The 13,916-nt window shown below is 41.1% G+C and overlaps 1 protein-coding gene across 2 annotated transcripts in view; it reads right to left on the reverse strand.

The window, feature by feature from the left end:
* Positions 1-339: 339 nt before the first annotated feature.
* The window catches only part of pax5 (paired box 5), a 54,087-nt gene continuing 40,510 nt past the window's right edge, over positions 340-13,916 (reverse strand). For both annotated transcript variants that reach the window (XM_028595992.1, XM_028595984.1), the window contains exons 7-11: positions 13,707-13,839; positions 9,445-9,546; positions 6,716-6,802; positions 4,710-4,796; positions 340-2,751 (exon numbers count right to left, since the gene is read on the reverse strand). In XM_028595992.1, the coding sequence (XP_028451793.1) occupies positions 2,669-2,751; positions 4,710-4,796; positions 6,716-6,802; positions 9,445-9,546; positions 13,707-13,839 (492 nt within the window). In that variant the 3' untranslated portion in view covers positions 340-2,668. The remainder of the gene's footprint in view (positions 2,752-4,709; positions 4,797-6,715; positions 6,803-9,444; positions 9,547-13,706; positions 13,840-13,916) is intronic.

A 13,916-nucleotide genomic window follows, 5' to 3' on the forward strand; every position in this document is an offset into this window, starting at 1 on the left:
AATCTGCTTTAGAGTTGTGCACACACAACTTTTAAGTTCTACAAATGTAAAAGGATCCACTATTTTGAAACGAAGAAACAACAAAGATTGAGAAACTAACAGCTTTGTTCAGTGTTTATAGTTATATGTTTATATAGCTATATTTTATGTCTCACGCTGCAGATTGGTTGCCTTCAATCTGTTCGCTAGAAAAACTACACAGTAGCAATGAAGCGCTACGGTCAGCCACACACACCCCAGACAAACAAAAGATATGTAAACACTTGCAGATGATGGCTAAAACAATACCACACACCTCTTAGTCTTTTTTATCATAAAAAACTTCAACACTAAATTCTAAATTTAAATGTGAATAATTGAAATTGCTATTGACATTGTGACTTCTCTTCTTGTTCACTGATTACTGTACAAGTCTTGTATGGACAGAATTGAGAAGCTACGTACAGGTTAAGGAAGATATTGCCCTCTCACAAGGTCAACACTGGGCCCTCAAACATTTGCGAGGGATAACACACTGATTTCAGATCAGCGCTGAAGGGCGAACCTGTCCTACTCTGTCTGTACATGATGGGTAAGGCCTCAACCCTGGTGTCATACATTGTCACAGCGCAGAACTAATGTAGGAGACAAACAAAAATAAAACAGTTTCACTTGTTTTTTCACGAAAGCATTTCTTTTTATAGAAACAATTTCAGGATATCAAACAGCACAAGGACAAGCACTCAAAAGGGGGAGAAGGCAAAGCAAAGGGAAGAAATATGTAATGGTTCTAAAAGTAAGTCAAAAAATTAAAATTTGCGCCTTTAAATGATGATTGAGTCTCTTTGTGCTTTTGTAGTTAGTCAGCCGATCCACTAGGGGGGGCCCATCTTTGGGGAGTTTAAAGAGAGAAACGGAAAGAGAGCTAGAGCGAGAGAGAGAGAGAGAGAGAGAGAGAGAGAGAGAAAGAGAGGGTGCCACTGCTTCCCTGTTCTTCTTATCAGTATTCAGTAAGCAGATAAAAATGGCGTCTTATTCAATGGCACCTGTGTCAACTGATACCAGGCAACAAACTATAAACAGGAAAATCGCAATCGGATCATATTTATAAACAAAGACTTCTTTTCATATTGAAAATTTTTAAGATTTCATATCGCATCGTCATCATCATCATCATCATCATCATCATCACTATTCTAGCACAACAGCGTGACACATATAAATCATTACAGGCATTCACTCTCATTACGGAGTGCAGCGCAGAAAAGCTTCTTAATATATTACTCTGTCTCCTCCCATTATAAATAGCTCTTGATCAGGACTAAATCTTGGCTGTGGAGGTAGGATAGCACCTTCCTGTACAATAACCCTCCCTGGTGGATTTGATTTTGGTCTGATGTGAACATGTACACTGTTCATTTTATAGTAGAGCGCTCAGGTTTTAGGCTGTGCTTTTACTGAAAGTTCTGTCTGTCAGTCAGTCAGTGGCATTCAAACCACTTTAAATGCAAGTGTGGATGTTAGATGTTCTGTGATACACTTTGGGAACTGGCAACAACCACTGGAAATTGAGCGTTTTCTAAACCTCACCCCCAGACAGCGATTATCCATTTGTAGCTTAGCAACCATAACTAGGCACGGCTGGCCTGTCAAGCTCAGGATTTCTCCACATGTTGAAGCAGTGTGCATGGGGCTGTCGTTAGAGATATATTCTACATTTAAAGAGATTGGAGGGTGGAATCTTCTAGCCTTTTTCCAAACCAAAAACAGAAGAGCAAAGGTGTAATGATAGATTAAACTATAGGCCAAATTGGCTAATGCTGTTTTTGTCTACTTCTGTCTGAAAGGATCCATTGTTTCAAAAGCCCCTACAGTTTTGAAGGTAAATCTGCCACTGATATTATTGTAGGCTGCATATGTGCCGTGCGAGAATACATAGAAAGCTTGACAGGCATAGCAACAGTGGCTAATGGGGGCGGGGCTTAGTGATATGTGAAACTGAACACTACCATTAAAAGTTATGGTATCCCATTTATCTACCATTGTGATCCCAGGGAAAATGTGTTGAATCTAAGGAGCCTAGAATGATAATGATATGGGGGATTTTGGTCATTCAAAGTTATGAAAATTGGATTGTCTTTACTTCACCATAACATAGCATAGAAAATTGTTTGATTGATTTTGGGGCCTATAAAGACTGTTTGAAAAAGTGATTTTGCTTTAATCAACTCAAATAATTTCCTAAACATTTTTCCCAAACTGAAAACACAACATCTTACCCAGAAGATCACAATATAGTTTCAATCACTGCTGCACACTCAGTCCACTGACTTCTTGGATTTGTAGACAATTGGTTAAAAACAAGAAGCCAAGCCTTGATTTATTGTGGTAGGGTCCAAATTCACTTGCTTCTGACCAGTCCTACAGTATATCTATCAGTTATTGACACTACCATGCCTGTGTCCTCACAGTAATGTAATACCCACACAGTTTGTCGGTGTTGCAGCCCAGCAGTGCGTTTGTTGACTTAAGTGTCAATCAAAGAAAATTTAAACTTCACTGACGTCAAAAACTTGAAATCTTCATCCTCATTGTTGTCCGTGTGTAGGCAGGTTTGTACTGTGCAGTGCTGGTGCTATCCCTCCCCCGTTTACTTCTCTTCTTCCTCCTCTTCTCTCAGTAGGAGGGGTCAGTGGCGGTCGTAAGCAGAGGCTGTTGCAGTGCCAGCAGGGCCCGCCCCCCGTGATGTTGCACTGTAGTAATACGGTGAACCTGGGAAGGAACACAGAAACAATTATTTTGTTGAATTTCTCTTCAATGAGACTAAAAATGATTAGATCAGTTTATTACAACTTGGGTCTTTTTTTTAATTTTGGCCTCATTTCTATTGGTTATGATATAATTATGCTCACCAAGTGTTGATGGCATTGCTACAACAAAGCCAACCAAATTTAACCAGATTATTTAAAGCTACAATAATACATTTGTAGCCACTTGGGGGCAGCTTAACAAGCTATAAACACACGTTAACATTTTAATACCTTATAAAGTTGAAATGGGGAATGTGTTAGCAAACAGCCTATGCCTATAAATCCAGTAGATACAAAGCAACATCAGTATTCATGTAAAGTTGTGTTTCTGGCCACCTAATGAATATTAGTCCAGTATTCACTCCCGTCTCCACCAACTCTTTAGAGAAAAATCTGTCTCTTTAGCTTTTTATTAGCTAAATGCTACGCTACGTTCACCAGCTAGTCTCTAACTTTGCCTATCTGCCATTTGGTCCTGAGCAAGTAGTGTACAGGGGATTTATCGGAGCTTTTTGCTGAAAACAGCTGCCTGGTACATCTGGAACAAGGAGGTGAGATTTGGTCAAAATAGTAAAGTTGTGGGTAGGAAAAAGAAAATAATTAGTTAAGAGATGCTAATATGCTTCTTAGAGATGCAAGTACTTTCTCTTCCAAATGAATTTGTTTGAAACTTGTATGATTGTCTCGTGCTTCTACTCATGTTTCTTTCCCCTTCGGACTTCTGCAATTAAATTGGCGGGTTCAATTTTTATTATTACCAATAGAAATGATGGTTAAAATGACAAAAATAAGACCCAGGTTGTAATAAATCTGAATTATTCCTTAACTACTTTGGAAATGCAGTGAAAATGAGCAGCTTCAATTTTCTGTTAAGATTATATTTTACTTTGAATGTGAATAATGAAAGGCAGGGATGAGATGACATGAGGTGATGAAGCTAATGACAGAAAAAAATGAGTCTCCTTGTCGTGTACAACTAATAAAATGAACTCAGTCTACTTTCTGACACTTGTCTCTTCAGCTCCCACCTTCACTCTTTTTCTCTCTCTCTCTCTCTCTCTCTCTCTCTCTTCTCTCTCTCTCTCTCACACACACACACACACACACACACACACGTACACACCTTTATACACACACACACACACACACACACACACACACTATCTAAGTGACAGTCTAAGCTGACACACTGAGTACAGCTCTACTACTGCTGATCCCTTGAGTCTATTCTCTCCTCAGGGAAGAGGTCAATTCAATACTGTAACCCCAAAGACACACGTAAACCCACACTTACACACCTTTATACACACATAGACACACACACACACACACACACACACACACACACACACACACACACACACACACACACACACACACACACACACACACACACACACACACACACACACACACACACACACACACACACCTGTCTCTGTCACTTCCATCAATCAACCCAGCTGTGTGTTGACAGGTTATGTCTGTCCACAGTCCAGGTAATCTCAGGAGGCTCTTTGGGGAAGTGAGGCATTAAGCCGGCCTGACAAACTATTTAGTCTCAGTCAAGACTTCAGACGCCCTCTCTCCCCTTTTGCTTCTTTTTTTTATAAAACTCTTTCTTTCATTTGTCACTTCTACTCTCATTCTTCCCCGCCTCCCCTCTGTATCACAGCCTCTCTGTTCCCGCTGCCATCAATCTTAAACCTTTCAGTGCCTACTAATGTGCATCTTGTCCTCATATTATGTGGTTGCTCATCCGTTATCATACGAAAGTTCCCTTACAGTCTCTTCCTCTTTTTCCCTTGCATCATTTCTCCTCATCATTGCACCTTTGCACATACACACCTGAATCATCACATATACTCTTTGCTTGCATTTACTCTTTCATTTACTTTCTTTCTTTCTTTCTCCACCTACCTTGCATCTGTCCTGCCTGGCTGGTGAAGAGACTGGAGGAGCAGCCGATTTCCGTCCCCAGGAGAGACCCATAATCCTGCTGAAACACTGGGGACAGAGGGATGAAGGGAAGGAGGGGAGAAGAGAGGTGAGGAGAAGAAAGGGTGGTGGCAAAGCACTGACCCTTCTCACCTATTGACCTATACACCGTCACATGCTGACAGTTTTACCTTTAAATGTGACCCCTAAAATGGCTCCCTATAGACAATGACTTTGACTGTTTGGCTCAGGGTTAATCTTTCCTGTTAAACACTGATGCAGAGAAGTGAAGACAGTGTTGGGATGTCTTTCAGTATAACAGTTGCAATCAAGGTTTTTGGAAGGTGCAGTTTTACTTCTTCTTTACGTCTCATCTAAAAGTGATTGATGGATTTTCTCATTAGTTGGTAGGAGTGAAGAAATATGTAATTGGATGTCAGGATATTGATATATGTGGTGATATAATACATTTTCTGGAAATGCATTTTCTGGAAAATATATTATATTGAGAAATTATGAATGGACAAAAAAAGCTGGACTACATGTTTTTGGCTAATCCAGTAAATTAAATACCTGAAAGATCAAGGTATTTCATCATGTTTATGCAAAAAGTCATATAAAAATCACATAAAGCAGTCCTGCTTGTTGATATGCAACATTATAAATCATGGCCTCATACCCCCAGATTCATCAAAGGGATAGGTAGTGCCAGAAGGCGATATGAGGAGGCATCCCATCTCCCTTGTTAGCAAAATTACCAAAATGCATGCCCCTTGTTAACCTGCCATCTCTGCCTGACTCATTAATCCTTTATCTTTATCTGAGGTTTGTGCAAGTTAGAATCTATGGCCCTGACCATGGCTCTGGAATATCTGTAGCCTAAAGGCACCTACACATGATCTGTGGTAGAACCGCTCTGCGCTGGCTGTGCAATTGTTTTCCTATGGGGAGAGCGGTGGCGACAACTCTGAGGAAGCGCTACCCTTGGCATAGCCCACCGCTCAAAATTGCCGTTGAGCGCTGCCTTCAAAGTCCAAATTATTTTAATTTTGACCTTGTTGCCACTGACGTTTCAAAGCGCAACCAAAGCCAGAAGCAATGATGACATATACCTTCGGTGACCTTTGCCTCTGTGCCTAAACTGTGTATTGATAAATCCATGGCGCTGTCTGTGGTGCTGAAGTAGCACATGGATAATAGCGACTTTGCTCTGAGTCCTGCCCTCTTGTCAGTTACGTCTTGGACCTATAATATTCTCTAAACTATATAGCTACAATACAGAACTAAAAGAGTCATTCATGGGGCGGTGTGCTACAGTAGTTTAAAATGAACAAATCGCCTAGCGCAGTATAAATGAGGTGGCAAAATCTCTGATGGTATATATTGTCATATCACCCACTCCTAGCCCTAAAGTAGAAGAAACATTTTAAGCCACAATCCAAAATGAAAATAAATTTTAATTGTTTCAACAGAAGACATCTTTTTCTATATTTCTGCTGCCAGGTTGTCTGAGAACATGTTTTTGAGACTGATGTCACATTGCCTTTTACAGCGAATTAGTTCATAGGTTATAAACTGACATTGCCTGCTCACTGCAGTCCGGCAGATCACGGCTTGTGACTATGTAATAAATTAAAAATAAGTGGTCAAAGCTAAAACCCAGAACTCTCTCTCTCTCTCCCCCCCCGCCCCTACCCCCCTTCCTTTTCTTCCAATCCATTCACAGCCCAAATTGCCAGTCTTTTAAAACATCCTTTTACAGAACCATTAGTATGTCTATGATGTATTGTACTGTACGGTACAATACGGACAGAAATGTAATGTAATGAAAAAAAATGAACAGCGGAGCATGAAAGATACAGCATACAAGAGAGTATTAGCGAGGTTGGAACTGGGATGTGAGGTGGAATGAAATGAAATTCATTAATACAATTATTGATCCACTTCTGGTAAGCAGAAATGGTTGCAGAGATATGCGATACACCTACCTAATAAGCTGGGGTTAGGAAATCTCCACGATTCGTTGTATGTGGAATACTGGGGATGGGAATATGGACTTCCGGAAAAATCTCCCCCTGAATGAAAACAAGAGAGAAGGCTTAGAAACAGCAGAGGATAGAGAGGATGATCATGTCTGTTTCTTTGACTTTACCTTGAGAAATAAGATGCAAAACCTTTTTGGTTTTTATCTTTTCCTTTAGGTTTTTTGAGCTACCAGCCTTTGCTAAGAACAATCAAGCTGTAGTTAAGTGCTATCAGGACTTTAATTTATATTTCGGTGCGATCATATTTCCTTTCACTGACTAACAAAATGTGTAAACCAAGTTCATGATGCAAATTGCAAACAATGACACCTGAATAAGCCAAAGAATCCCAATTATTTATTGGAGTACTCCAGCTTCAATATTTGGGCTAGTTAAACCAGGATGGTGCATATTTATAGCTAAAGATTTTAATAAAGTGCAGAAATGTTTTGACTAACAGCATGTATCATATCTGGTATACTAGTGTGCACATTAAAGCAATGGCAACATTAATTGTTTGTTTAAATGACAAATGTCATGAGGACTTGTTCAGATTCATTTTGCTTACAGTAAAGCTTTAACCTGCCCTTAGTTTTCAACAGAATGTTTTGCAGACTAGTTGAGAGTGACTGAACAGGAGATCTCAGCGAGACTGAGAGTGGTCCTCTCATTCAGTGGATGATGGCGTAGCTTTTCTCCCTCATTTACTACTTACTGTCTGGGGTCTACTGTTCCTCTTGTCTTCCCTTCCCACTCTTCCCTTCACCCCTTTTCTCTTTATTTTTCTCTCTCATCCTCTGGCCCGCCTGACTACGGCCCGCCCATCACCCTTTACATCAAAACAACATTCTTCCCCATTTTTTTTTTTTTTTTTTTCTCTCCTCCACCTCTCTCTTTTTTTCAATCTTTTGCTCTTTCTTTCTTTTCTCCTGAACCTTCACTCCTCCCGGGGGATCCCTCTCCCATAGCTGACAGTCACAGACCCTGATGCCCCCTCCTTCGAAATCCCCCCCTTCCTCCTCTCTCCCTCTCGTTCTGTCGGTTCTGCCTCACTGCTCCTCTACACCCCCTCTGAGTGTCAGCCCCCCTGCTGCAGAAAGAGAGACAGAGAGAGAGAAGAAGAACAGCAGCAGAAGAGAGTTGCTTGCTTAATGAAGGTATAATATTAGACAGAGCGGACAAAAAGAAGGATAATTTGCCTGAGAAGTGCTGAGATAAAACATGGCGAAGCTGGAGAAGCAAAGTTGGAAGATTATCTTTTCTATTCACTCCAGTCAGCTCGAGGATTCAGGCCGCGTCAAATATTCACTGAGAAGAATTTAGATGTCGAGACTGTTTGTGTGTGTATTTGGATGAACAACCAAACAAGTTTTCTTTTTCACACACTGTGTGTGTGCTTATGTGTGTGTATGTTTAGCTGCATCTGTCAGGTGGGGTCGGGATACAGTCTCCATGGCATCCCTGGGCGCGAACATCCTACCCTTGTCATCACCGTAGTGACGGCAACATGTCAGGTTGTTTAGGAGACAAGAGGAGGGAGAGGGGGTTGGAAGGAGGCGAGAGGAGGCTCAGGGTCTCCCTCGTGTAGCTCAGTGTCAAGGTCGCATACACACACACACACACACACACACACACACACACACACACACACACACACACACACACACACACACACACACACACACACACACACACACTGTCAAAAACAAACACACATGCACACAAACAATCTCATACCAGCACACACATAAACATACCCCCCCCCACCACCACACACACACACACACACACACACACACACACACACACACACACACACATACACACACAAATATGCTGTCAAACCGGAGGACAGGGTGAGCGCAGGGGGACAGGGCGACAGGGTTACCCATCTTTAGACGTGCTGTTCCTACATGTCCGCTGAGAGAGTTTGTGTGTGTGTGTGTGTGTGTGTGTGTGTGTGTGTGTGTGTGTGTGTTTGTGTGCGCGTGTCAGCCCAGGTGTGTGTGTGTGTGTCACAGACTGAATGATTGGGAATACACAGAAGAGACAAGAACTTGTAAACAACATGGTATTGAGTTTGTTTCCCTGCAGTTGTTGCTTTTGTGTTTCATCCTTTTATTTATCTGCAGTATACTTCACACTGACCACAACCACCACTGCAAGACTGAGAGAGAGAGAGAGAGAGAGAGAGAGAGAGAGATAGAGAGAGAGAGAGAGAGGGAGAGAATGGGGTCCAAGATTGAAACACAAAAGCAGCGTAGAAGGCGTAGTGGAAGGGAATGAATGAATTAGTCGTGGGTCACTGGTGATTCTCATTAAAAACAAATTACTAATGTTGAGGAGGGACAGCTGTGCTACTGTGGCTGGTTTCTAATGATACACAGAGACACACAAACGACACACGCACAAAAACACACACACACACACACACACACACACACACACACACACACATACAAACGCCACCCCCTGGGAGCACTGTCAGCCATAGTGTAGACAGACAAGAAGGAGGAAGTGGCAAAGCTAAGTACACCCCCTAAAGACACGCACACATCCAGTGGGAATCCAAACAGATATGTATGTTACAGATCTGCTGAGATGATGGGTGGCGAGAAATGACAGAGTTACTGTAAAAGAAAGTCAAGCACGATGGCACTATTGGTAATGAGAAACAATGTGTGTGTACTCACCAGGTACCATGCCAGTGAGGGAGGGGGTGGAGTAGCTGCCCTGTCCAGTGGGAGGAACATGAGGAGGGTAGCCTGGCAGAGTGGTGCTGGCTAGGTCGCGACCTGTAATCACACACACACACACACACACACACACACACACACACACACACACACACACACACACACACACACACACGTATGCTGTCATCAATAACCTGCTATCAATGTCATCATCAGTGTCAACATTGTTATTGTCATCAGTTGTACCTCCTGGCTCTATTCTGTATGTTAGTTATGCATGCTAAATTGTTACTGTTCTATATTCAACCTGCCCAGAACCAATTCCTTTATGGCAGCAACTAACAATTATTTTCATTATCAGTAAATTTATTAACCCAAGTCAAAGATGTTGTCTTGTTGTGTGCGGCCAATAGTTCAAACCCAAAGAGATATACCTTATTTACCATTACATTTAAGAAACTATAAAAAAAAAAAAATAATAATAGTAATATTCATGTTTACGGAGCTCTCACCTGTGAATCTTTGCCATTTTTGGTTTAAAAATTAAAAGTTGATTATCAAAATTGTTGCTCTTGTTACTGTTCATGTAGTTAGTCCATCAATTGATCAATCGACTTGTGTCAGCACCAAAATAAAAGTTTGACATAAGATGATTTTAATTTCTGAATTCTGATTGTGTTAAAAAGGCAAGAGTGCACTGTTCTTCTTTACTGTGCTGTTTCACAGCAAAATAACTATAAAGGAAAGAAAATTAACTGTAATATGTAAATAGTCTGCATTTATATAGCGCTTTTCTAGTCTGAACGACTACTCAAAGCTCTTGTCCACATTACAGGCACCATTTACTCCCACGCTGGTGGCTGAAGCTGCCATACAAGTTGCCACCTACTCATCAAATAAACATTCACACACCGACAGCGCAGCATCGGGAGCAATTTGGGGTCCAGTGTCTTGCCCAACACTTCAAGGGATCGAACCACCGACCCTTTCATTTGGTAGACGACGCTCTACCACCTGACCCACAGCCGCCCCAATATTCTCCTGATTGTGCTGATTTAATTTCAATAATATTCACAATGGCTCTGTTCCATTGTGGTGTCCCAGTAAGCCACAATAATCATAAGATAGCTGAAAATACTGCAGATATTGTTCATGTTATTAGATGCACCTGTTATGCTATGAAAAAAGGCAATTATAGGAGAAAAAAATTAAGTTCTATTCGTTTATTATTTGTTACTTTCCACTTCTTCACAGTAATTATACTAAATACTCAAAATAAAAGATCACCATCAAAACTTGACACCTCATGTAGGATCTTTACTGAAATTAAAATGCAGGAGCACATTTAGGATGTCCCTCTTTCTTTTGTTTCTTTCCTCCTTATTTTCCATCCACTGACATCCATTAATTTACCAACTCCCCTTCTCTCGGTATCCCCCCCTCCTCTGTCTGTCACTTGGTGGATAGGATATATAACTGCATTAGACTACATGACAGTGTGTCGGCCCAAATCATTTCTCTATGTTTGCACGCAGTAGACATTGGGAGTGCATGGAGAGGGAGCCCTCCATTCATCATCATCATACACACGCACACACACACATGCATCGACACCCTCCGCCTCCCTCCCCCCTGCACACACACATTTATCATCATCATAAACAGCTCAGATGCTAACACCATCATTCCCATTCACTTCCCCTCCACTTAACCACCACTAACTAACTGAGAAGAGGAGCAGGAGGAACAGGAGGAGATGAGAAATAGAGAGGAGAACATATATATCAAAATTGGCTTATATCTCGACCGATTAACAAAAAAAAGTATTGCAGTACAGAAATGCCAAAGATATTTAAAGTAATTTAGAAACAGTATTGCGGACAATTTTATTTTTGAACTGTAAAATTTCCTGTTCAGAACAGTTCTTAGTCACAGGTCAGCTATGCTAGCGGCTCTGTGAGGCTTTATTTTGGCCCAATGGTGCTTCATGGTGCGAAATGCTAAGGTCAGTATACTAACATGCTCACATGCTGCTAACAGTGCTGATGTCAAGCAGGTATAATGTTCATGTTCATGTAATGATCACCCAAGTTATTACAAGTCATCGTGAGGGGGAATATCCATCCAAGAGTTTGGGAGGGACATTTCATACATTTTTCACTCAAAAACAGAAATGTTAACCTCATGATGTTGCTAGAGGAAAGATCAGAGGATCACCAAAGTCATTAAAATACATACATCCTCTGGGGAGCATTGCCATTCTTTACAGCAATGCTGATAAGGATCCCTTACATTTCAGGGATCCTTATCAAATGCTTGTTTGTGTTACATGTTAAAAAAAATGACTATCAGCAAATTCATTGTTGTCCTTTTTTTAAATTTCTCAAATATAAAATGTGGTCACCCTCTGGTTTTACTTGAAAATCCAAAAAAATCAAGGAGAACAGAAATGGGAGAAGAAAAGGAGATGATGAGAAGAAAGGAAAATACAATGTGGTTACTTATCAACAGAGGCTTATATTTCTGTCCTCTTCACTTAATATTTGCCTCTTCCCCTCCCTCCCTACTTGTGTTTCTCTCTTCACACTTCCCATCTCTACTCCAGCCTCCTCTGTCCCTCTCCACCTCCTCTCTCCTGTCTCAGTGTAGTAAAGTTTTCCTCAGTGTTTGACGCGACAGCGAGGCATTAGTGCAGACGGGCTACTCATCCGCTCAGGGTCAGTGCACAGGGCAAGGAGGAGAGGGAGGAAGAGATGGACTCTCTACAGCCCAACTTAGAGGGGGCAGACGGGGCCAGATCCTCTGAGGTGTGTGTGTGTGTGTGTGTTTGTGTGTGTGTGTGTGTGTTTCTGTGTCTGTGCATGCAGTGTATTTGTGCATATGTATGCCAGTTGTGTTGATGTATCTGTTCTCCACAGCTTTGCCGTAGAGGTCAACCAACAAGTACAAGTCTCCTCTGTGCTCACTTGCAGCTACATGAACACACATCCTTTGCCTCCCTTTCTCTTTGACTGTCTCTCTTTCTTACTCTTCCCCACCAAAAAGCCATCAGAGCAACATGTCTATATGTCAAACCTGCAGGTAATCGAGGGTGTACAGTTTGTCCCTCTGCAGTCGAGTAGACTAGGTGAAGTCCTGGGTAAAACGAAAATGCCCTACAGATTTGGAAAGGCCTCAGAAACGAAGATTGAATGTGTAAATGCTGCTCTACAGTGTGTGTCCAGAGCATCAACACGTCAGGGGTGAAATACCATTGCGTCAATGCGTCAACACACGGACGTCTGATCCCCTAGAGGGAGCTCTATTTTGAGGGAAAAGACAGGCAAGGAAATGCATGCATAATATTAAGGTGTGTGTGTGAATATTAATGTGTTTTTGCATGCATAAGCAGAAATGGAAATTCTCTCTCGCTCTCTCTCTCTCTCTCTCTCTCTTGAGCAGGTAATATTCCTCAGTGGTTTCAAAGGGCAAAAAAGAGCCCATTCCCAGATATCCCAAATTCCCAGCTCTATGATTCCCCTCATTATAGATGGGAACGTCGAAGCCTTGTCCATGTGCTCCCAGGTCTACTCTTAATTAACCACTGCCTCTCCCAGTGCACCTAAATGGAGTCAGAGGAAGATCTCTTTAAACAGGTTCAATCACTTAGAATCCATGTAGCTGCTGAGGTAGACTTAAAAGGCATTTGGCTTAGTGTGTCTGGAATATGAATTACTGTTTTTTCGTCTATGTACTACTAAGCTCAGACCTGTGCACTATAGGCTTGATTTACTATGAAGTCATATTCTCTTGCATTTAGTAATAATAAAAAAACATCATATAGATAGATAGATAAATAAATAGATAGATAAAATATTGTTTTCCTAAATTTCTAAATGCTCTAAATTTGCATCTTATAATTGTAAGCCTTATTGTATTGTTGGATTCATTGTAGGTTTTATGGTAATATACTAAAATGATGAAAAAAAATATTTTGACTTTTTGGGTCTCTTTGTGACCACTTAGAATGCACACTAGGTAATTAGCTTTAGTCACAAATTAGTGTATGCACATTCAGGTTTGTTGCCAAAATGGCAAAACAATATAAAGAAAAAGGCATGTGCACACTGGAAGTCCAGTTACATCAGCTTAGCTGATGATGAAATGTAGAAATGTTTTAAATCTTATTAGTGTATGCCTTTATTCTTGATACAATTCCATTTAGTTTTTAATCAGGTAACAAAAAGTCTTTTCAGTTATTAGTTGGATGTCTTTCTTACCTGGAACGAGTGAATAGGACTGTGGACCTGACATGCTGGCTCCTAACTCCGCTCCTGTTCCAGGATTGGCCAAACTGTTCTTCATCTCGTCCAGTCCACCAGCTAGTGAGGCCATGGCTGAATAATCTGACGTCTGAGTAGAGACAGAAAGTGGAGAAAGAATAGAACAGAAAAAAAAGAACATTACATTTTCAGAATATACTGTAGTAG

The sequence above is a fragment of the Perca flavescens genome, chromosome 2 (genome assembly GCF_004354835.1).
Source record: "Perca flavescens isolate YP-PL-M2 chromosome 2, PFLA_1.0, whole genome shotgun sequence".
NCBI lineage: Eukaryota > Metazoa > Chordata > Actinopteri > Perciformes > Percidae > Perca > Perca flavescens.